We start from the raw sequence: 25,208 nt of genomic DNA, 5'->3' as shown, positions 1-25,208 counted from the left end.
GATTCGGTGATAAGATGTCTTGTTCACGCACATGAACTCCACAATCATCCTCAATATAACATAAAGGAGACCACTGAACTGCTTGGACTACCATATGTGGTGTGATTTTAAAGGGCACCTGTCAGCAGGGTCAATCACATTAGGTAGAGCATATGGCCTTCTAAGGTTGAGCCTGCTGATTAAAATGATACCTGTTTTATGAAAATTGGCTGTGGCGTTCTTGAGAAAAAGATACATTTTTTCTTTATACAAGTGCGAGTGGCAGTACTCTGAGGGGCGGGGCCTCAACTTTCTAGTGCTAACCACGCCCCTTAGTGTTCGGAAGCTTTTATTTTCATAAAGAATAAAAGTCTTTTTTCTCAGGAACGCCACAACTGTTTTCCACAAGACAGGTATTGATTTAATCAGCAGGATCAACTCTACCAGTCCATATGTCTGTTTTAATAGGGTTGATCCGACCGACAAATACTCTTTAAATAACGATGGAGTAGAGCTATCTGTAAAAGACTTCTATTTACAATATGTGGCCTTTGGTATGCTTCTGACAATATGGACTAGGTGCAATTGCTGCCTCTGCATCCCTATAGCTGCATCCCTGGGAATGAGCCCAAAATTTGGCCTAAGGATCCCACAAGAATTTACTTACATTTCTGCTATGTGATATAACTGACATTATAACTATGGATCTATGCAATTGCTACTTTGTAACCTTTTGTCAGTGCTGGGGATTTGGAGCTCTGGACCACAGGTTGTGTGTGGTATTGCAGCTCAGTTGCGTTCGCTTCAGTGGAGCTGAACTGTAATACCGCTTACAACCTATGGACACGTGTGGCGCTATTTTTCTAAAACGACAGGCACGTTTGTCTAATCTTGGGCAATCTGTAAAAAATTTTTTTTTTAACCCTTTCCATTTCCTTTCTTACACACCACAACCTGTTGACCATTTCTTATATACATTAATGAAAATATGCACATTTATTTTTAATTACAGATTTTTTTTATGAAGATGACATTTCAGTGACACATGAACTTTATATCGAGTAGTTTGCAATCTATTTGTGTTTTTCCAATCTTTTTGTTGTCATTTACTCATCTTCACCAAATTGTTTTGTGCCTCCATTGATTTGTCAGTCACTCTCTCTATGTGAGAACGTGTAGTACATCCCATACATCAGCTCGGGTTGAACAGTTCTATGTGTTCCTTTTCCCTGTATTCTTCAGAAATTCCAAAAATAATAAAACTTCTATGTAAGCAAAATAGCCCAAGTTTTCATTGCAGAATTTTTTTACTGTACAATTTGTAGCAAAAATTTTTTTTTCTTTTCCACATGAATGTCATATTCTAAAACTCCAAGTAGGAAACATGACCATACAAGAGAAGTACACAGCCGGCTCACAATATAGCTCTCATTTCTTTTTTTTTTTTTTCTTTAGTGATATAAAAACATTATACATTATATTCACCTTGTTAGTTTTTTTTTTTTCTGTACAAAAATGCTTGAGAATGCCAATGACCAAAGAAATTGTAGAAACAAAATAAAAACAGAGCTAACCAAGTCCAGGATGGCTGAAAGTACTTTTTTTTCTCTCCCTTTCAATCACAAGAAAGTCATTAATGAGAATGGTGGTGGACGAGTCAAAAATCCATATTAGTCCTTCGTAAAACGTTGGTACTCTCCAGGTATTTTTTAACTAGGAAGTACAAGCCGTCAATGAAATCCTGCTACTCCCGGACGATACGCTTGACTGCGTTGCTGACATCTGGAATGACAATTTTTATCTTGTCATATCTTATTAAATTCTGAGCACTATATATTTTGTTAGCTAGCACCCTCAGGGGAATGACAAGGCTTCAGTCATTGTTTTATGGATGGACAATCTTTGGATTTTCAGCTGTTGCTAACCTTCCTCTATGGTAGCAGTCATTTTCATACATTCAGGTCTTCAAAGTCGACAAAGGTTTAAAGGGGTTGTCAATCAGTAAAAAAAAAATTTCCATTGTATCTGAAATGTAAAATAATTTGATTTACCAATATACTTAATTTTTCAAGAGTCTGCCGGTCTCCCGTTGTCCGCCAAGGTCTTGGTACCTCCACTTTTAGCTTGTGTTTCATATAGAAGAGAGTTTCCTGTGTCGGCGCATTACCAGTGCTGTGTGTGAAGGCTCAGTTCACTATCTAAACCAGTCTTCTTTGTCATCCTACAGAGACTGAGAAGAAAGCTGACCTAGCTACTCGTATGAGCCAGTCAGCCAATCCCTTCACACACAGCACTGTTCATGTGCCAAACAGGAAACTCTCTACTATGTCGAAAATAAGCTAGAAGTGGAAGTGCCAGGAATAAGGCTGACCTTTGAGCAATAAAGTATATTATAAAATCCATTTTTAATATTTCAGGTACAATGGAAACTTTTTAATATATAAGTAGATTTTAATATAATATATTTTTTTTGGGGGGGAAAACGACTCTTAAGCCAAGACTTTTTTTTAGCAATGGTTGAAGGTAGATCAGCAACAACTAAACTTTCAAAAGCTTGCACATACTCCTTCCCTCCACCCCATAACATAATCACACTTTGAAAAAATACAAACTCCTTCACTCCTCCTAATAAATTCACAAATTAAACTCTAATTTCTACAGTTACTTTTTTAGTTTCAAAAATTTAATTCAATGACCTTTTTTTCATCAAAAATGTCAAAAGTTTAATTAATCCAAGTTCAAGATCTAGATTTAGATATCTTATCTTTAATTATCCTTTTCTTAAAACACCAAACACATAGAAACTCTGCTGAAAAAAATAGATGTAAATGATCTATAGAACTTTTTGTTTTATTTGTCTGAAAATATATCTATTTGTGTAAAGTTTTCCCTTTATTACGGAGACTAGAAGGACTATAAAATAACACATCAACAGAAACAATACAAATAAGGAAAATTAAAAAGGGAAAAAAAAGAAAATAAAAGGAAAAAAAACACAGAAACAAAAATTTTAGGTGATCACACATGGTGTTGCTTTTGGATGGTCTTCATCGTCACATCATCGATGCCTCTGTGAATCTTCATCATTGGATTGAACTTAAAGACAGGAATGTTAATTCCTTCTTCAGCCGTCCTTTTCTTGGGTTTCTATGGCAAGGAGCACTTAGAGTATACCACGCGCTTCTTCTGAACAGTCCATCACTGCCAACGCTTAACACAACTGTCTCCACTTGTGTCATGGTAACTCCTGCTGTGGATTTGGGTGTTACCCACCTCTGATTTCAGAGACCTACTCAATTCATAAGGTATGTTCTTATATACTATACTTGCCAAATGAAATGGCAAGCTTTGCCATTAAAGGAGAAGGACCATATTTACACTGTGCTTTCCATTACCCATTCTGAGCTGTCGTAGGCGCTTCTAGTTGTGTTCCCTGTAAGTTCACTATCAGCATATTGTAAAAGCATCCCATTAACTGAGAGGCTTCTCCTAGTCCAAATATTTGTGATCTTTCTTGGGTAACTACAACACTGAGTCGTGGAAAAGTCCCCCATGTCAAAAGAACGACTACGTTTTGCTTTTCCCTCCAGAGGTAACATAAGGTGACTACGGATTTTGGACTCTTGGTTGCCCAGCAAAGGCTCTTTGTCTGACTGGTGGACTGTAGTAGAAGTCCTGGAGTCTACAGCGTCCTCCTTATTTTGACACCTCAACTCCAGGGAGGCAAATGCTCCCATAAGTCTATCAATGTTATGCCTTGACCTGGAGACTGGTCTCCATTTATTGGACAGAGTGCTTTGGTTACTCTGTAGACTATAGTCATCACCCTCTGGACTATTCACCGAACTAGAAGAGGAGGAGACGCTACTGTGCACTGAGCCACAATTGAATTCCATTAGTTCATTCCTCACCACCACTTTAGGGTTGACTTGTGGTGGCAAGCCATTCCTCACTGAATTTCCTCCATTAGTTTGGGAATAGACATTGCTGACATTGGCCATCTTGCCCTGGGAATTGTTGCAAATTTTATATCTTACCATTAAGATAACAATGAAGACCAGCAATGTAGCAACTATGATGCCGCCAATAACTAGAATCATTGTGCCCCCTAAGAACTGGCTGTGCATGGACTGGCACTGCTGATAGTCCTCTTGGGTGAAGAACTGAGAACATCCCACAATGTTGGTGGCTGTTAGAGTTGTTGCAGTGTCGTCCCAAATGGCCAAGACGCACAGGTCGTACGCTGTCCCTGACACCAGGTTATTCACAACAAAGGCTTTGTTTGAAGCAGGGATCATCCTGAAATTAAAAAAGAAACAAAAATAATAACAAAAACATTCATCACACTTTGTATAAAGGTTAAAAAAATCATTCACATTTTCTTTTAGTATAACGGTATTATTTTTGTGTATTAATTGTAGACAGTGGTCTAGGTTTAATGTGTCTTAAGTTTGGTGCAATCTGACTCAACTAAGGTTTCTACACTTTTTTTAATTAGAATAAAGGTGTGGAGCGTCTCACACAGGAGGGTGTGGAATAAGATGCTCCATTTTTTAACAAACTTGCAGGACAATTCTGAAGTAAAATTCTGTTTCAAAGTAAGCCAGACATAGGTGTTAGGGCAAAGTATCTGTCCCTGCACCATAATTATCCTCCAGCCTGAGCCTTGTGATGAATCTAGTGCAGGTCCAGAGGCTGGTCTAAGGCTACTTTCACATTTGCAGCATAGCTCTCTGGCAGGCTGTTTTCGGCCAGGGTCAGATTGGCCATAGACCTTACAGGGAAATTTCCCAGTCGGCCGATGCCCAGGGGGCCACCCAAGCCCTGCTTTCTGCCACTGGCTGGGTACATAATGAGCTCTCAGTGGTAATTAACACTGTGAGAATCAGGTACTAATGTACCCGGCCAGCGACCACACATGTCCTCCTTAATTTAACTGCTGTGGCCCCTGCTCCATATCTTAATAAGACATAACTGGAGGAGGACAGAAAATAACCACCGTAGTGGGACAGCTTTTTCGGCAATATATTGTGTTGCACTATGGTATATGGTTCTGATGGGACAGTATTTTGTGCTATTGCTGACCCTGCCTAATTGTGTTTCCCTACCATCTGTCTATTTGGACCCCCTACAACATGGGACCACTTTTAGGATTTTTTTTCAGGGCCGCTTTAAGTTCCCAGTCCGCCTTTGGTTTCGGGCAGGGAACAGCCTGCTGGAGTTCTCTGGATCTGTTCTTGCTGGATGTTACCAGAACGCACTCCAGCCCGATTGACTATAATGGGGTTCTGAAAGAGATTCAGCCACTAACTGGCAAATAGTACGGGATTCAACTGGAAAAAAACTGCTGCATGTGCTTTTTTTGCCTGGCCGATTCCCATCGCTATATGCTGAACCAGCCTGCCAGAGAGCTGTGCCGCAAGTATGAAAGAAGCCTAAGAGAGTAATGTATCAATATGCAACTTTTTGTTCCTTTTTTGATTGTCTGCTTGTTTTGAAGCTAGTTTTTTGGAAACACATCACAAAATGTTACACAGCATTTTTAAAAAAAATGTGTTGCACAAAATACTTATCGAATAGATTTTTCAGTCTAAAGTCTGATCATATTTATAACAATGGCTCCATCAGTTTGCACACCGCCAGGGACCAGAGTAAACTTGTGACTTTTTGTAAAAAGTCACCACAATAAATCTGGCTAAAAATGTAGCTCTGCTCACAAAACATCAGGCCGCCCCTTACTGTAGTAAATGCATATATCATACATTTTGTGGAAATGCTTCATTTACAGGCAAAACCAGCAAAATCTCTTCACTTTTCTGGAGCAGCGCACTTCACATATTACCCCCTATTGTTTACACCGTCTATACTAAATCTGGCTGCACACACATATAAGCATTAAAGCTGAGAAAAGGGGATCATTCTAAATTCAAGTGGTACAATACCTACTATAAATGGATCAATGGAAGCTCTTAGCGCATATTTTGACCAAACTTGTGTCGAGCCGATCTACCAAGCGTCAAGGTGGCTTCCGCAGACGGGTCCCTATTAGTGATGAGCGGCAGGGGTCATATTCGAATTCGCAATATTTTGCGAATATTTTATAGAATATTCGTCGGATATTCGCAAATTCGAATATTCGTTAGGAGTAGTGTTGCTTGCAAATTTTCATAATGCTAATTTTTGTAATGAGAATTTTTGTAATGAGAATCAATGAGATCGTGAAAACTCAGATCCGAGGGTATATTCTAACCCCCAGGCGGTCCCATGGTGACGGGGACGCTTGTCGGGGAGGAGTATGCCAAAGTCGAACAACTGTACAGATTTTAAAAAAAAACAACTAATATTCTAAAACAAGAATATATAGCAATATAGCGAATATTCGAGATTTTTTTTAATCAGTACACATGATCCCTCCCTGCTTCTAGCTTGTGGGCCAATGAGAAGGCTGCAATATCTTTGACTTTAGGAGTAGTGTTGATTGCGAATTTTCAAAATGCAAATTTTCATAATGAGAATTTTCGTAATGCAATATTTCGTAATATTATAATTTGCTATATTGCTATATATTCTTGTTTTAGAATATTACGAATATTCTAAAAAACAAATATATTAGTTTTTTAGAATATTCGTATTTTTTTTTTTATCTGTACAGTTGTTCTACTTTGGCATACTCCTCCCCGACAAGCGTCCCCGTCACCATGGGAACGCCTGGGGGTTAGAATATACCATCGGATCTGGGTTTTCCCGATCTCTTTGATTCTCATTACAAAAATTTGCATTACGAAAATTCGCAATCAACACTACTCCTAAAGTTAAAGATATTGCAGCCTTCTCATTGGCCCACAAGCTAGAAGCAGGGAGGGATCATGTGCACTGATTAAAAAAAAAATCTTGAATATTCGAAATTCAAAATATATAGCACTATATTCTAAATATTCGCAAATTCTTGAAGTGCCGATATTAGCAATAAAAATTCACAATTCGAATATTCGTGATCAACACTAGTCCCTATCACTAATATACCGCCTCTCTTGGACTTATCCAAGTCCACATTATCAGGGCGGTGAAGGAACCTGCTACATTTGTATTTGCTCAGAAGCCCCAGGCAGATGGGCGTGTGCTCAGTCTGAGAATAAGGCTCCATTCACACGTCCGCAATGTGTTTTGCGGATACACGGAGACACGGATCCGCAAAACACGGAAAGCGGCAATGTGTGTTCCGCATTTTGCGGACCGCACATTGCCGACATAATAGAATATGCCTGTTCTTGTCCGCAATTGCGGACAAGAATAGGACATGTTCTATTTTTTTGCGGAAACGGAAGCACGGATGCGGAAGTGCGGATCCGCAAATGTGGATGCGGACAGCACATTCCGTCCCCATAGAGAATGAATGGGTCCGCACCCTTTCCGCAAAATTGCGGAAAGGATGCGGACCCATTTTGCGGACGTGTGAATGGAGCCTAAGAGTATGCCAGTCTAAATTTTCTTGTGATATTTATTTGAGGGTAGCGCCTCTTTTAGACTGAGCACACGCCCATCTGCCTGGGGCTTCTGAGCAAAGTACAAATGTAGCTGGTTCCTTCACCGCCCTGATAATGTGGACTTGGATAAGTCCAAGAGAGGCGGTATATTAGTGATAGGGACCCGTCTGCGGAAGCCACCTTGACGCTTGGTAGATCGGCTCGACACAAGTTTGATCAAAATGTGTTCTAAGAGCTTCCATTGATCCATTTCTAGTAGGTATTGTACCACTTGAATTTAGAATGATCCCCATTTCTCAGCTTTACTGCTTATATGTGTGTGCAGCCATTATTTTTTTTATTAACTATGTTTGCTTTATGGATATGCACCTATGACTATGAATAAGAGTATGCCAGTCTAAATGTTCTTGTAATATAGTAAATCTGGGACATTGTACAAATCCTGGAACAATGTCCTTGTAGACAATCCAGCAAAATTTGTGTTCATTAAAATTAGAACTTTTTAAAATATTTTGGCCGAATTTCTGAATTTTAGAATCGATTCATTCATCTCTAATATTAACCATGAATGACAAACACGGAAGTGACGCGTCTGATCCCTCCATGACCAACCGAGTAGAGTTAACCTACTCATTGATTGTGTGATGACCAAACCTTACACAAACCCTACAAAACCATGAGCCAAATTACTGCACAAATCATATAAAACTTGACACTTTATTAATACAAAATGTAAAAAAACCTCACAAGACACGCATGAAGGCAGCACAACGCCATTAGTATGTCCTCGGGATTGGTGGGGCTTCCAGAGTCTAAACCCCAGGATCATGAAGTGATGGCATCCCCTACTAGATATAGCTGATGGCAGTCGGTCCTGTGGTCCAAGCTATGTACTTAACTGCCTCACTCACTACTGACTGATGCAATCAATGTTCTACAAGTGCAGTGTAAATTTAGAGCAGGTTAAAGGGGTTCTCTGGGACTACAAAATGAAAGGTCTATCCTTGAAATAGGCCATCAATATCAGATCACTCTTAGCATCCCCGCCGATCAGTAGAGCCCTGAGTCCCCTTTCTTGCTTACCAGGGACAGCTCCATACTTATGGTAGGGACTGTACCTGGAAAGTGACTTGCATAGTTGGATGGGGATGAGTTGTAATGATCTGTAATACCAAGAGCAGCCACTATCAAACAGATGGCGCTGTGTCTGGTAGACGGCGAAGAAGAGCAAGCACTGTGGCTCCCGCAATCTACTGAGTCAGAACCTCCCACCAATCTGTATTCATAGTCCATTCTAAGCATTGGCCACCAATTTTGTAGTCCTGGAGAACACCTTTAAATATACCAATCTCTACATGGAGTGGGAAAAGCAGTTGGATATTGCGGCTCCCATGATAAATATATCACAATTACTGAAGCTGTCTTTAGTCCTACACTATAGAGCAGTATTCTGTGTGCTGACATAGTGTGCTTTATTTACTCCACATAACAAGCTTTTTTGTTTCTTCTTTCATTTCGCACCTGGAGTACAATGGTCAGGGTGAGAGAACACCTGTTCCACTCAAAATCACTGCCCAGACAGACGGGAAGGGGGTGTTCTTAAGGACATTGCTTTAATATTGCTAGAAATCTACTGTATTGAGAGGGTTTATACACAGTTGCAACATTTTGGAAACCAACACCTGGTTAAAGTGAGTGTCTTCAACCTTTAACATCTTTGGTGGTCTAGTGTATTGAAGGGTTTATTGCCAAGATCCCTGATGGTCTAGGGAAGCAAGAGGGTAATGTCAACATTACTTCTAGGGACATAAGAGGTTAATTTCAGCATCCCTGGTTCTCTAGGGAAGTAAGAGGTTAATGTCAGCATCCCTTGTTCTCTAGGAAAGTAAGAGGTTAATTTTAGCACCCCTGGTTGTCTAGGGCAGTAAAAGGTTAGCGTCATGGAGATTTCATAAACCTTTTGATATGTCAAAGAAACATATCAAAAGCTTTGATTGGCGGGGGTCTGAGGGGTTAGACCTCCAAAGATCGCTACAATGAGAAGAGAAAAGAGCTTTCACAGCATGCTCTCTCTCCTTACTTCAGGGGACGGAACTCAGATGGGCCCATACGCTTACTATTAGGTCTGTCTTGCTTCCTCTGAATACAATATGTGAGAGCTTCTCTCTCCTCATTCTAGCGATTGGTGGAGATCTAAGCACCCACACACCGACAGTTCAAAAATCAGTGACCCTTTAATGCCCGTACCCCTGGTGATCCAAGGTAAAAAGAGACTAATGTTAGCATCCCTAGTGGTCTATGGCAATAAGAGCTTTATATTAGCATCCCTGATGGTCTAGGGCAGTACGGGGTTAATATCATCATCCCTGATGGTCTAGGGCAGTAAGAGGTTAATATCTGCATCCCTGATGGTCTAGGTCAGTAAGAGGTTAATATCAGCATCCCTAGTGGTCTAGGACAGTAAGAGCTTGATATTAGCATCCTTGGTGGTCTAGAGCAGTAAGAGTTAATGTCAGCATTCCTGGTGGTGTAAGGCAGAAGAGGTTAATATCAGCATCCCTGGTGGTCTAGGGCAGTAAGAGCTTGATATCAGCATCCCTGGTGGTCTAGGGCAGTAAGAGCTTGATATTAGCATCCTTGGTGTTCTAGAGCAGTAAGAGGTAATGTCAGCATTCCTGGTGGTGTAAGGCAGTAAGAGGTTAATATCAGCATCCCTGGTGGTCTAGGGCAGTAAGAGCTTGATATCAGCATCCCTGGTGGTCTAGGGCAGTAAGAGCTTGATATCAGCATCCCTGGTGGTCTAGGGCAGTAAAAGGCTAATGTCAGAATTCCTGGTGGTGTAAGGCAGTATGAAATATTTGTCAGCATCATTAATCTGGGGAAGTCAGGGGGCCTGCGCAGGGAGGTTGGGCGGTGAAAGCTCCAGGGCACCTGCCACCCTGACTACTCCAACACTGGAAGATACTGAGCGATGATAGAATTTCTGTGGCAGAAGCAGATGATTTACCATCCAGAATATTGAGATCCTCACATGATACAGAAGAGATACAGAAAGCGCGAGAAGAAGAAAGATGTTTCATCAGAGCAATGTGCGGGTGTGATGAATGGATTCCGCTGTTTCCTGATATCTCTGTAATCCCTTCCCACAACCTTCTGCTCAGAGCGTCTGCGATTATTTATTAAAGAGATTTTACAAATCTTGTGTAATCTGTTCAGGAGCCGAACTGCGGAGGCGAGACTTCACTCCGGTAACAGATTCCATTACACATCCAGGGACCTGGACCAAGAATCATCAGGATAAATAGATAGATAATAGATAGATAGATAGATAGATAGATAGATAGATAGATAGATAGATAGATAGATAGATAGATAGATAGATAGATAGATAGATAGATAGATAGATAGATAGGAGATAGATAGATAGATAGATTATAGATATATAGATAAAAGATAGATAATAGATAGATAGATAGATAGATAGATAGATAGATAGATAGATAGATAGATAGATAGGAGATAGATAATAGATAGATAGATAGATAGATAGATAGATAGATAGATAGATAGATAGATAGATAGGAGATAGATAATAGATAGATAGATAGATAGATAGATAGATAGATAGATAGATAGATAGATAGATAGGAGATAGATAGATAGATAGATAGATAGATAGATAGATAGGAGATAGATAGATAGATATACAGATAGATAGATAGATAGATAGATAGATAGATAGGAGATAGATAATAGATAGATAGATAGGAGATAGATAGATAGGAGATAGATAATAGATAGATAGATAGATAATAGATAGATAGATAGATAGATAGATAGATAGATAGATAGATAGATAGATAGATAGATAGGAGATAGATAGATAGATAGATAGATAATAGATAGATAGATAGGAGATAGATAGATAGATATACAGATAGATAGATAGATAGATAGATAGATAGATAGATAGATAGATAGATAGGAGATAGATAATAGATAGATAGAAGATAGATAGATAGATAGATAGATAGGAGATAGATAGATAGATAGATAGATAATAGATAGATAGATAGATAGATAGATAGATAGATAGATAGATAGATAGAAATATGCAAAAAAGCAGCACAGTCACAATATGAAAAAAGGAAAAAAGTTAATTCACCCATGTGGATGCCACATGTGTGAATAAACTTTTTTCCTTTATTTATATTTTGAGCGTGCTGCTTTTTTTGATTTTTTTTTTTAATTATTTGGGCATTAGTCTCGTCCTATTGGGATTGCACCTCTGTTTTTTATTGTCTAGCGCTGCCCTTTTTTTTTATAGGTAGACTAGCGGAAGGACGCGGCTTCGCTCGGGTATAATTCATCTATTTTATTTATGTTTGTGTGTGTCGTTAAAAGATATCAACACTATCCACTATAACAGTGACCTCTACAGCACCCCGCCCCCAAAACAGGGACCTCCACAGCCCCCCACCCCTTAACACTGACCCCCCCACAGTGCCCCGTCTCCTTTAAATGGGACCTCCACAACAGCAAAACCCCTTAACTTTGACCTACACAGCAGCCTGCCCCTTTAACAGTGACCTCCATAGCACCCGCCCCTTAACACTGACCATGGGTCATAGTCCCCTAAACTGTAACCTCCACCATTCCCGGCTCCCTTAACAGAGACCTCCATAGCGACTGCCCCTTTAACAGTGACTGCCACAGTACCCAACTCCCTTAACAGTGACCTCCACAGCAGCCCGCCCCTTTATTAGTGACCTCCACAGTACCCCATCTCCTTAACAGTGATTTCCACAACACCCTGTCCCCTTAACAGTGGCCTCTACAGCAATATGCCCCTTAACACTGACCTCCATAGCGGACCGTCCCCTTAACTGTGACCTCCACAGCAGCCTGCCTCTAGGGTGGCCAGAGGTCTGGTTTTAGGGCAGACAGTCCGGCTTTTAGACTCCCTGTCCTCCATACGGCGCAGGGCCTGGACGGACACAGGGATGTCCTTTTGAGCAGCTCACTCTCAGACGGCAGCACTGTACTGTCTGAGTGTGAGCTGCAGGGAGAAAGTCACCCTCCCTCCCACCCCTGCAGCTGACAGAAGTTCATTTTTACCTTCATTTTTAATCTCCATCGGCTGCGAAGTGGGAGGGGGCCTAACGGGACCTGGGGGCGAGGTTTTTAAGTCCGTCTTTTGAGGGAGGTCTGAACGGCCACCCTACCTGTTACCTGAACTGTGACCTCCACAGCACTCTGCTCCCTTAAGAGTGTCGTCCACAGCGCCCTGCCCCTTTAAAGCTGACCTACAGCAGTAAAGAAAAATGCCTGGGTTGTTATGGAAACCTGGAGTAAAACTGTGTGTATGTGGAGACAAAGGGCCTGCGAGCTTCTATTGGCTGATAAGGGTCATGTGACCGTGTGTATGGCAGTTGGGATATGAAGGTCATGTGATGGCTAATGTAGGTCATGTGATGCTCCATATTAGCATTTTTTTTTTTTTTTGTAATATCTCAGGAACAGTACGTGCTAGAGAGCTGAGACCCGGTCTAAAACCTTCCCGGACACCTGATGTACCTGTGTGCCAAATTTCGTGATTGTAAATGCGATGGTGCAGATTCCTTTAGCGGACACACACACATACGTACATACACTCAGCTCTATGTATTAGATAGATAGATAAATATTCTGATTAGTACCACGACCCTCCTGCAGTAGTCTCATTGCCTTCATGTGTGTAGATTAGGGTGACCCCACCTCCAAACCAATAAACCACACCCACCTATATGAAACCACACCCCTTCCATGAAGCCATGCCCCCATCACGACCAGGGGAAAAAATGGGGGCAGGAGAGGGAAGACGTTTCTGAATGGAAGGTGAGCTGGGGGCAGCCGGGGCGCTTCTCTCCCCCTCAGTCAGCCACAGGGAGCCATGTCTGCGGCTCTAGGGACTGACTGGGGGTAAGAGAAGCCTCGGTCAGTTACTACAGCTCACGCTCAGACAGAGCAGTGCTGCTGTCTAAGTGTGAGCTGCTGAAAGGGTGGACATCCCTGTGTCCGTCCAGGCCCTACGCCGGACAGAGGACAGGAAGACACTAGACACCCTAGTGTAGATACAGATGCAGCAGAGCTCAGTTTGCCTATGCGGTTGAGCTGAGCTTGTCATTACATGATGTGCTCGCCCCCGGACATTGGTGCAGTGTGTGGTGTATGCAGCAGAGGCGGCTCCTGTCTGAGAACATCTTCTCCATGGAGAGACTCATGAATGAGGCCATCTCCACCAGCTCCCTGCGTTGTCCCCCCTGGAGTAGAACGGATCAAACAATTGGCGCAGGATGGAAAAGGCGGTTCTGTGAAGTTCGCTTTGACTTTCCTCTCTGCAGAGCAATTAGAGCGGCTCTGGCGCTGGTATTGATCTGCGGAGATTTAATGCATATCCTGCAGAAATAACGCGGCCTTCCCCAGAACAGGGGGCTTTGCGTCCCTCGGCAGCGCAGGCCAATTAGCTTAGGAAGAAAAGGTTAAATTATTTCTGCATTAATTTGCTGCATTTGCCTTTCTCTCCGAGGGGCCGCAGTGAATTATACACTGAAATCCGAGCCTCGTAGTCAATGCTCGGAGATCGGCGTTTATAGGGATGACCGTACACTGACGGTCTGGGGGCCAAAATTCTGATCCGGGGGGACACAAAAATCCCAGATGGGCGTCTGGCAAAGCCAAAACCACTGCTTTTGTGTGTACAGTAAGTGCAGTACCTGCATCTGTCCACTGGAGGGGGTATGGAAGTCAACAACGCCCCGCCGTATATACACTGAAAGCAAAGATGTAGCAGAGCTGAGGCTGTCATCTGAATGCAGTCTCAAGGGTATATTGTACAGAGGCGTAACTTTCTGCGATAGGCTATCAGTATCTGATCGGTGCGCCACAGCCTTCTCTTAGCTTTTTCTAGGCGTGTGATGAGGCCCAGCTCAGCCCCATTAAAGTGAATGGAGATGAGTTCAATAGCAAGCATGGCCACTATACAGTGTACGGCGCTGTGCTTGGAGAGCACGCAGAAGGTTGGGGCGCTCACAGGAGCACAGCTGCCATGTCAAGCAGCTGATCAGCAGGGGTCCCAGGTGTCAGGCCCCCACCATTCAGTTGCCGAAGACCTATCCCGAGGAAAGGTCATCAGTATAAAAATCTCGGAAAGCCCCTTTAAAGCTCCAGGACCCCAATGCAAATTCTGTAGACCTACTTTGTGCCATGTTATGCTGGTCTTATGTGATCGTGGTCCTACTGGCAACAGCTACCTCTGCTCCCCACTGAGCTGTGCCCCTAAAAGTGTAGGCGGCTGCAGAAGTGACGGCAGGAAAAGTACTGGAGCCGCGAGGGTCTCTCCTGCAAATGAGCCCTCATTACTAGAAATGGAAGCCATAGCGGACACATTGGATTTCACCACCAGTCTCACCTCTGCTATACAACACAATAATACTCGCCTATAAAGTCAGGGACCTCAGTTCCATGCAGTATCTTATGTTTCTAATGAGAAACATATCAGCACACTGCTGTTGATGGATTTGATATTTTTACTATATGTCTTAGTGGATTAGGTTAGGATTAGAGCCTGACCATCCTGACTTCACAGCTACTCCAATAACTTTGTGCCTACGAGCCCTTTACGTCACCTCTTGGTCTCTGCTGGTATTTAATTGTTGGAAACAGTCAGCAAGCTGCTGTTGATGGAGCTTATATCGTTACTACTGTATTTATTTATGTTTATTTTGTATATCTGACTATATTAATTTTAGGTTAGAAGAACCTTACTCTCATGGCTTCCCGGCTGTGTGTCCACAAGTCCTTTATATGGAATGCACTTAAATCTTAGAAACCGTTAGCAAGCTGCTGTTGATGGAGCTTATATCGTTACTTCTGTATTTATTTATGTTTATTTTGTATATCTGACTACATTAGTTTAAGGTTAGAAGAACCTTACTCTCATGGCTTCCCAGCTGTGTGTCCACAAGTCCTTTATATGGAATGCACTTAAATCTTAGGAACAGTTAGCAAGCTGCTGTAGACGTTCTGCATTTGACTTTATATCACTGAGTGCATTAGGTTAGGATTAAAACCCTGTTCTCCTAGATTCCCAGCTACACCAGCACCGTTGTGTCTACAAGGTCTTTGTGTGGAATGTGAGGTCTTGATCGCTGGGGGTATATCATTTTTAGAAACAGTCAGTAATCTGCTTTTTATAGATCTGATATTTTTTACGATTTGTCTTTATTCTGCATCACTGAGTGCGTTAGTTTAGGAGAGCCATAGCCTCATGTATTTCCATCAAGTACCTACAATTCCTTCATGTGGAACATCTTGATCTCTGGTAACACTTAATTCTGAGGAGCGGTCAGCGAGCTACTGTTCATGGATCTGCATTTGGTTAAATGTAGAACCCTAACCACCCAGCTCCCCTGGTAATCCTTCACCTACAAGCCCTTTATGTAAAGTGTCAGCTCTTGATCTCTGGAGGTATTTCATTCTTAGAAATAGTGTGCAAACTGCTGTTGACGGAGCTGATGTTGTAACTATTTGTCTTTACTTCGAATCACTGATCGCCCTAGCTTCGTTTTAGAACCTTACTCTCCCGGCTTCCCATCTAATTCTTCACAGATGTGTCTACCAGCTCCTTGATGTGAAACTTCAGCTCTTGGAGGCGCCTAATTCTTTCCTTACTTCTCTACAAGTAACTTCTGCATTATCCTTCAACTTAATTGAACTCGGAGCTAATGAGCAGAAGTGCAATGTTTGATATTCTTGCACCGGGCCTATGTGGGTTTGCAGCAGACAGGAACATTTTCAGGTCCCCTGTGACTCCTTGGCTCCTACTTTAAGACGTGGCGGGGTGAGGCATCTTCTTCATGCTCCGCCATCTACTGCTGGGTCACGTCAGGTTGACGATCGCTGTGGGCGAAGCATTGACGCTGCAGGTTTCTTCCACATAATTGCACATAGGCTTTTTGGTCTGATACTTTGTAACAGCTTAAAAAAAAACTAAGTCGTTGAGTCGAAAAATAGCAACTTTTCTACGGGAGAAGAAAGCAGTAACGGCACAAGTACGAAGGCGGCCAGATATCGACCTACAGACTTATGTCGTATACTTTAGGTATCTTATATATCACGGATACAAATGTATCCGACATATTACAGATCAGATACGTTCCAGAGCTTCTTTATTCCAGCAGTGTCCTCCCATAGCGCCCCCTGCTGCGCAATATGAAGTAACAGCGCTGGATGTTTAATGCAGGAGTAAAATATCACAAAGAATCATAAAACGCTTCCGCTCTGCATGGATTAAAAGTTTCTCAAACTTTGAAGTTTAAGGCTGTGAAAGTCTAAATCAGGGTCTCTGTGTGACACCCCCTGCTGTGCATTCATTTCAGTGACACCAGCTTTTTATTTAGGACAAAACCTACAATCAGTGACTCCAGCGTAGCGTCTGATGGAGCCCGCATATGCATATCAGACTATTGCTTTGCCGTCCCCCATGCTTTACACTGTAACTCTGCTCTCTTAGAATACAGCCAATGGTAGGCACTTTGCACACATATTGACCATCCCTGCACTTTCCTCTCTAAAGCTAGATAGAGGAGCGACTTATTTTACTTCTTGCCTCAGGTAGCAAAAGGCGAGAAGTTCCTCTGACTACCACTAGATGGAGATGTCTAATATTTAACTAATATACACTTAAAGGGGCTCTTCACTTTGCACAATGTCAGCTTGTTTTAAAGGGTCCCTTGACAATAAGGTGATCACAAAGTGTCCTCCTGCTCAGATTCCCGATGATCAGCTGTAATCTGTGGATAAACCTATTAATAAGTGCTCAATTTCCCTGCAGCTCCCCCCACAGGAAAAATGAAGAATTACACAGCATCCATTCAGTGCCCATTCAAGTGGGTTGTTTGTGTAATACAGGACAGGTCCTCCAGAGTGAATGACACTCTTTATAACCGCACTCCACCCGGACCAAGAGATGAGGATCCTGAACATAAGACTCACCCTTATCAACCCAATATTATCTAATATGGAATATGGAGGTGTTATTTTTAAACTAGACATCCCTTTTAATTAAATATCATTTGTGATTTACGTTGCTTCTGGACATTTGTTTCTTGTGACAGCACTCCGTGAGGTCAGGGGTGGAATTACATGTAACATTTATCAACAGTTTTAATATAAATATTTATGATTATTATAGTTATTTATTATTTATTCTTATTGGAAACAATGGACAGTGACGAGCCACGCTTGAGTCTGATTACTTTTGCTGTGGGGGGGATAATCTCTAAATTTGTTTGACATCTCTGATGGCTCCAGAATATTCAGCAGATCTGGGATGCAGCTTTAGGGCTCATTCACATCATCATTGGCTTTTTTGCGAACCGCAAATTGCGAATGTGCAAAACACGGATACCAGACGTGTGGATTCTGCATCTTGCGGAATGAAATGGCAGACAATAATTAGACAACTTCTATTTTTTGGCGGAACGTCCATGCGGTTCTGCATATGGACTGCAGAAAAATGGATGCATGAGCCCTAAGGCCTCATGCACACGACCGTGCCGTTTTTTGCGGTCTGCAAAAAAAACGGAAGGCGCCCCCGTGTGCCTTCCGCAATTTGCGGAACGGAACGGGCGGCCCATTGTAGAAATGTATATTTTTGTCCGCAAAACGGACAAGAATAGGACAGGCTATATTTTTTTTGCGGGGCCACGGAACGGAGTGCTGTCCGCATCTTTTGTGGCCCCATTGAAGTGAATGGGTCCACATCCGAGCCGCAAAAACTGCGGCTCGGATGCGGACCAAAACAACGGTCGTGTGCATGAGGACTTAAAAGGAGATTTTTATACCGAAGATCAAACTCTCTCTACATAGTGGATATTAATATTACAATAAAATATAAAATTAAGATAAATGTATGGACATAAATTACTTCTTGTTAAGTCATATTTTACAGCAAATTTTTGAAACTCAGAAGCAAGCATAACTTTTAGTGACCATTTATTAAAGATATTTATGTGCCAGGTCCCCATCAATCAGAACACACAGTTTCTTCCTTGACACAGTAATAACTTCTAAGGGTTAATCCGCTTGGCGAGTGATGGCTTCCGTAGAGATAGCTGTCATTTATCTACAGATTGGTGATATTGTGCTGAGATTTCCTGCTGTGGGAGAGGAAGAGAGAACTGTTGTATTAACCACCATTAATCACCAATCACTTTAAAGTGATTCCAATAGTCCTGGTGAGGACCAATGTTTCTTGGGCTGCATAATAAGTGGAAATTATCGTCATGAACTCTGTTAATGCCCAGGATCCAAAGTAAGTTCTATGTGTAGTCTATAACTGGTGATCCACAGACAACACATCCCGGCATGTGAAAGTAATCAAACTAAGCCACAGCCCTTTGGCTCTGACACTTTGTACTTGGTTAGTTTACTAAACACCATTTGTAAAGGCTCATGCACCAGAATGGAGGGTTCATGCACCAGAATGTAAGGGCTCATGCACCAGAATGTAAAGGCTCATGCACCAGAATGTAAGGGTTCATGCACCAGAATGTAAGGGCTCAGGCACCAGAATGTAAGGGCTCATGCACCAGAATGTAAGGGCTCATGCACCAGAATGTAAAGGCTCATGCACCAGAATGTAAAGGCTCATGCACCAGAATGTAAAGGCTCATGCACCAGAATGTAAGGGCTCATGCACCAGAATGTAAGGGCTCATGCACCAGAATGTAAGGGCTCATGCACCAGAATGTAAGGGTTCATGCACCAGAATGTAAGGGCTCATGCACCAGAATGTAAAGGCTCATGCACCAGAATGGAGGGTTCATGCACCAGAATGTAAGGGCTCATGCACCAGAATGTAAAGGCTCATGCACCAGAATGTAAGGGTTCATGCACCAGAATGTAAGGGCTCAGGCACCAGAATGTAAGGGCTCATGCACCAGAATGTAAGGGCTCATGCACCAGAATGTAAAGGCTCATGCACCAGAATGTAAGGGCTCATGCACCAGAATGTAAGGGCTCATGCACCAGAATGTAAGGGTTCATGCACCAGAATGTAAGGGCTCATGCACCAGAATGTAAAGGCTCATGCACCAGAATGTAAAGGCTCATGCACCAGAATGTAAGGGTTCATGCACCAGAATGTAAGGGCTCATGCACCAGAATGTAAGGGCTCATGCACCAGAATGTAAGGGCTCATGCACCAGAATGTAAAGGCTCATGCACCAGAATGTAAAGGCTCATGCACCAGAATGTAAAGTCTCATGCACCAGAATGTAAGGGCTCATGCACCAGAATGTAAAGGCTCATGCACCAGAATGTAAGGGCTCATGCACCAGAATGTAAAGGCTCATGCACCAGAATGTAAGGGCTCATGCACCAGAATGTAAGGGCTCATGCACCAGAATGTAAAGGCTCATGCACCAGAATGTAAAGGCTCATGCGCCAGAATGTAAGGGCTCATGCACCAGAATGTAAGGGCTCATGCACCAGAATGTAAAGGCTCATGCACCAGAATGTAAAGGCTCATGCACCAGAATGTAAGGGCTGATGCACCAGAATGTAAAGGCTCATGCACCAGAATGTAAAGGCTCATGCACCAGAATGTAAGGGCTCATGCACCAGATCGTAAGGGCTCATGCACCAGAATGTAAGGGCTCATGCACCAGAATGTAAAGGCTCATGCACCAGAATGTAAAGGCTCATGCACCAGAATGTAAAGGCTCATGCACCAGAATGTAAAGGCTCATGCACCAGAATGTAAAGTCTCATGCACCAGAATGTAAGGGCTGATGCACCAGAATGTAAGGGCTGATGCACCAGAATGTAAAGGCTCATGCACCAGAATGTAAAGGCTCATGAACCAGAATGTAAGGGCTCATGCACCAGAATGTAAAGGCTCATGCACCAGAATGTAAGGGCTCATGCACCAGAATGTAAAGGCTCATGCACCAGAATGTAAGGGCTCATGCACCAGAATGTAAAGGCTCATGCACCAGAATGTAAGGGCTCATGCACCAGAATGTAAAGGCTCATGCACCAGAATGTAAAGGCTCATGCACCAGAATGTAAGGGCTCATGCACCAGAATGTAAGGGCTCATGCACCAGAATGTAAGGGCTGATGCACCAGAATGTAAAGGCTCATGCACCAGAATGTAAAGGCTCATGCACCAGAATATAAGGGCTCATGCACCAGAATGTAAAGGCTCTTGCACCAGAATGTAAGGGCTCATGCACCAGAATGTAAGGGCTCATGCACCGGGCTGTGGACCACAAAACATGTTCTATCTTTGTCCGTATCTTGCGGATCGCGGACCCAATCAACTCAATGGATCCGCATCTGCACCATGGATTGCACACGGCCAGTACCCGTGCATTGCAGACCTCTATTTGTGGTCCACAGCACTGGCCTTAGGCTCGTGGGCATGAGACCAAAGGAACATCTCTCTTACAGTCTTTCTGATGAAAGCTGGATATGCGAAAACGCGTCCATGTATTTATTGGACATAATATGAAATAATAAAACCTTGAAGTTCGCTGTGTCGTAACTGCAGCAGTGCTCGTTGTGTCTGCGCAGTAGAGCTGAGGATGTCACTGGTCACCACTCTGTAATGTATTGTAGAATGGCCATAGGATACAATCTGCTGCTCACACGTGTATCATTTTGCATTCAGAGTGTCCCGTGTGTCTGATCAGAAGTTCTAGAAATACACAGCAGTTCTGAGGGCACAATCAGTGCGTTCCCGTGAGGTCAACCGCGCCGCACATAATCAGAGTCAGCCATTTCCTGGCGTGAAAAGTGCTGGAGATTGATTTTAGATCAGGTTTTATGAATTGATTATTTCTATTGTTATTTTACTTAAATTACAGACTAATTAACTGACTGTAAGACTGCAGGCGACCGGTCACATAGTAATAGAGGCAGCGAGAGGAGCCGGAAGTTCTAGAACAACCTCCTCCTACCTAATGTGTATAATAGCTGTACCAACATTCAGACAGACTGCAGTGTAAAGTATAGGGGGAATGCAACTATTCTGCTGGTGCAGTCACTGTGTACATTCATTACTTATCCTGTACTGATCCTGAGTTACATCCTGTATTATACTCCAGAGCTGCACTCACTATTCTGCTGGTGCAGTCACTGTGTACAGACATTACTTATCCTGTACTGATCCTGAGTTACATCCTGTATTATACTCCAGAGCTGCACTCACTATTCTGCTGGTGCAGTCACTGTGTACATACATTACTTAGCCTGTACTGATCCTGAGTTACATCCTGTATTATACTCCAGAGCTGCACTCACTATTCTGCTGGTGGAGTCACTATGTACATACATTACTTATCCTGTACTGATCCTGAGTTACATCCTGTATTATCCTCCAGAGCTGCACTCACTATTCTGCTGGTGCAGTCACTGTGTACACACATTACTTATCCTGTACTGATCCTGAGTTACATCCTGTATTATACTCCAGAGCTGCACTCACTATTCTGCTGGTGCAGTCACTGTGTACACACATTACTTATCCTGTACTGATCCTGAGTTACATCCTGTATTATCCTCCAGAGCTGCACTCACTATTCTGCTGGTGCAGTCACTGTGTACATACATTACTTATTCTGTACTGATCCTGAGTTACATCCTGTATTATACTCCAGAGCTGCACTCACTATTCTGCTGGTGCAGTCACTGTGTACAGACATTACTTATCCTGTACTGATCCTGAGTTACATCCTGTATTATACTCCAGAGCTGCACTCACTATTCTGCTGGTGCAGTCACTGTGTACATACAATACTTATCCTGTACTGATCCTGAGTTACAACCTGTATTATCCTCCAGAGCTGCACTCACTATTCTGCTGGTGCAGTCACTGTGTACATACATTACTTATCCTGTACTGATCCTGAGTTACATCCTGTATTATACTCCAGAGCTGCACTCACTATTCTGCTGTGCAGTCACTGTGTACATACATTACTTATCCTGTACTGATCCTGAGTTACATCCTGTATTATACTCCAGAGCTGCACTCACTATTCTGCTGGTGGAGTCACTGTGTACATTACATTACTTATCCTGTACTGATCCTGAGTTACATCCTGTATTATACTCCAGAGCTGCACTCACTATTCTGCTGGTGCAGTCACTGTGTACATTACATTACTTATCCTGTACTGATCCTGAGTTACATCCTGTATTATACTCCAGAGCTGCACTCACTATTCTGCTGGTGCAGTCACTGTGTACATACATTACTTATCCTGTACTGATCCTGAGTTACCTCCTGTATTATACTTCAGAGCTGCACTTGCTATTCTGCTGGTGCAGTCACTGTGTACATACATTACTTATCCTGTTCTGATCCTGAGTTACATCCTGTATTATACTCCAGAGCTGCACTCACTATTCTGCTGGTGCAGTCACTGTGTACATACATTACTTATCCTGTACTGATCCTGAGTTACATCCTGTATTATACTCCAGAGCTGCACTCACTATTCTGCTGGTGGAGTCACTGGCCTAGGCAAAGCTGAGAGAAACTGCTGATCGATGGGGGTCCCAGGTGTCGGACCCCCATCGATCAGATACTGATGATCTACTGTATCTTGAGGATAGGTCACCTGTATTAACACCTCAGAAAACCTCTTTTATCATAAAAACGCTGTAGTCCATTGCTCCCCCTCTCAGGTATTAGCATGGTATGGTCCACATTTTATATACAAATGTAGCAAACATCAAACTAATGCTTAAAACAACAATGGACATCGAACAACGCAAATCAATTTTGCTTCAACCGTAGCAAAAATTTTGTGCGTTCACTGTTAAGTTGATGTTTGCTACTTCTGTATATTGTGATGCATTAAAGGGGTTGTCCGAGCTTTTACTATTGATGACCTATCCTCAGGATAGGTCGTCAATATCAGATCGGCATGGTTGGGTGCTTGAAAATCATGACCCTGGGGTGGGGGTTTCAAAAATATTCGAAACATGTGAGCAAAAAGAAATATAATTTGCTTACTAGAAATCTACCTCAGTCCTCGACCACCAACGACCAGGACATTGACTAATCCGGATCGAGACAGTAACAAGATGACTTTTTATGGAAGATCAAAGATAAATATAATAAAAAAATAAATTCAAATATAATTCAATGACGGCGTATCGGGGATTTGCTACTTAAGCAGTTCTCTATTGAAGTAGACGTGAGGGCGTCGCGTCGCTTTAAGGTTCTCAGACGCTGCAGGTGAATACTCCAGGCTTCGCCGGATGAATATTTCATGGGGCTGTATTTACTTTTCCTTGTCACCCAGAAATGCATTTACTTGTACAAATAGCGCAGATTATTCCTTCCCGCCTCTCGCCGCTCACCACCGTGCGCCGGAGTCGGGTCTGGCCGTCTCCAGGGGAGTTTTAACCCACAATATATGAATTTCCAACCTATTAATAATTTATTCCAATCTCCTCTCATAGATTTCTAAACCTCCGCCGGTATTTTCTTCATAAAGGCTCCAAGGGGCATCTCGTGTAAAAAAAATAAAAAATAAAATAAAAAAAAATACTTTGCTCTGGGCCAAGAAAGCGTCGAATATTCAATTCATCGTAAACCTGGGAAGATCTGATATGTGCCGCAAATTGAAATTTAAAGTAGAAAAGTTCAAAAATGTGTTTTACAGTAATGCAATTTTTTAACATTCTATGATTTTGAACCAAATTGTTCCCAAGAAAATTCCGTCTTCTGCAATATAAAAGCCGCATCCGAAAAGCGTCTTTTCTTTCAGCCCTGTTTTCTGTGACGCCGCATGATTTATACAAATAATGCATATGGCAATAAAAGATTCACGGCGTACAAAGCTCCGGCTTATGAATAAGCCAACGCTATAATTTAAATTGGATGCTTAAAATTCTTGGAAGCTTTTGCGGTGTCAGAGAATTCGTTGGGATTCAGAGGAGTTTCCGCACAGAGGCTTTCGACGAGCGCTCAGTGGTTTGTAATATATTTACATGATTGTTAAACTTTCACAAAGACGACAACAATTAAAACGCCCTTTTCTCTCATTTTCTTTTTCTTTTCTTTTTTTAATCTTTAAATTTTTTATTTATTTTTCGATAGACAAGAATTCGTAAAGCTTGACATCTGTGCGCCGAGCGTTTGAAATGTGAAAGCAGAGGGATGGAAGTAACGCAGTGCGCACTGCCTCCGGGGAAATGAGGATTTCTTTTTCCTGGTAAGATAGAACTCTGCTGAAATGGTCAAAATGATTCCGCTCTGTGGAAGGTGGATTTAGCTCGGTTATGATTTTTATACAATCTTAGATTCATTGAGTGAAATTATAATTTATCTAATGTTTACATCATTGTTAGATGGACCCGGTGATGTGTAACATCTAAAATAATAAATCTAAGTGAAATTGAGATAGATAGATAGATAGACAGACAGACAGACAGACAGACAGATAGATAGATAGATAGATAGATATATAATAGGTATGATATAGATAGATAGATAGATAGATAGATAATAGATAGATAGATAATAGATAGATAGATAGATAGATAGATAGATAGATAGATAATAGATAGATAGAGAGATATATAGATAGATAAATAAATAGGTAGATACATAGGAGATAGATAGATAGATATGAGATAGATAATAAATAGATAGATAGATAGATAGATAGATAGATAGATA

The 25,208-nt window shown here is 42.1% G+C and overlaps 1 protein-coding gene across 4 annotated transcripts in view; it reads right to left on the bottom strand.

Annotated features, from left to right (window-relative positions):
* Positions 1–1,027: 1,027 nt before the first annotated feature.
* LRFN2 (leucine rich repeat and fibronectin type III domain containing 2) overlaps positions 1,028–25,208 on the bottom strand; it is a 562,124-nt gene continuing 537,943 nt past the window's right edge. For 3 of the 4 annotated variants that reach the window (XM_040430756.1, XM_040430758.1, XM_040430755.1), the window contains one exon: positions 3,354–4,278. In XM_040430756.1, coding sequence (XP_040286690.1) covers positions 3,354–4,278 — 925 coding nt within the window. Of the gene's footprint in view, positions 1,762–3,353; positions 4,279–25,208 lie in introns of those variants that run through there. The other variant, XM_040430759.1, reaches the window with a different exon arrangement.

Source organism: Bufo bufo, chromosome 4 (genome assembly GCF_905171765.1).
Source record: "Bufo bufo chromosome 4, aBufBuf1.1, whole genome shotgun sequence".
NCBI lineage: Eukaryota > Metazoa > Chordata > Amphibia > Anura > Bufonidae > Bufo > Bufo bufo.
The sequence above is the reverse complement of the archived record's forward strand: the minus strand, read 5'-3'. Positions and strand labels throughout refer to the sequence as shown.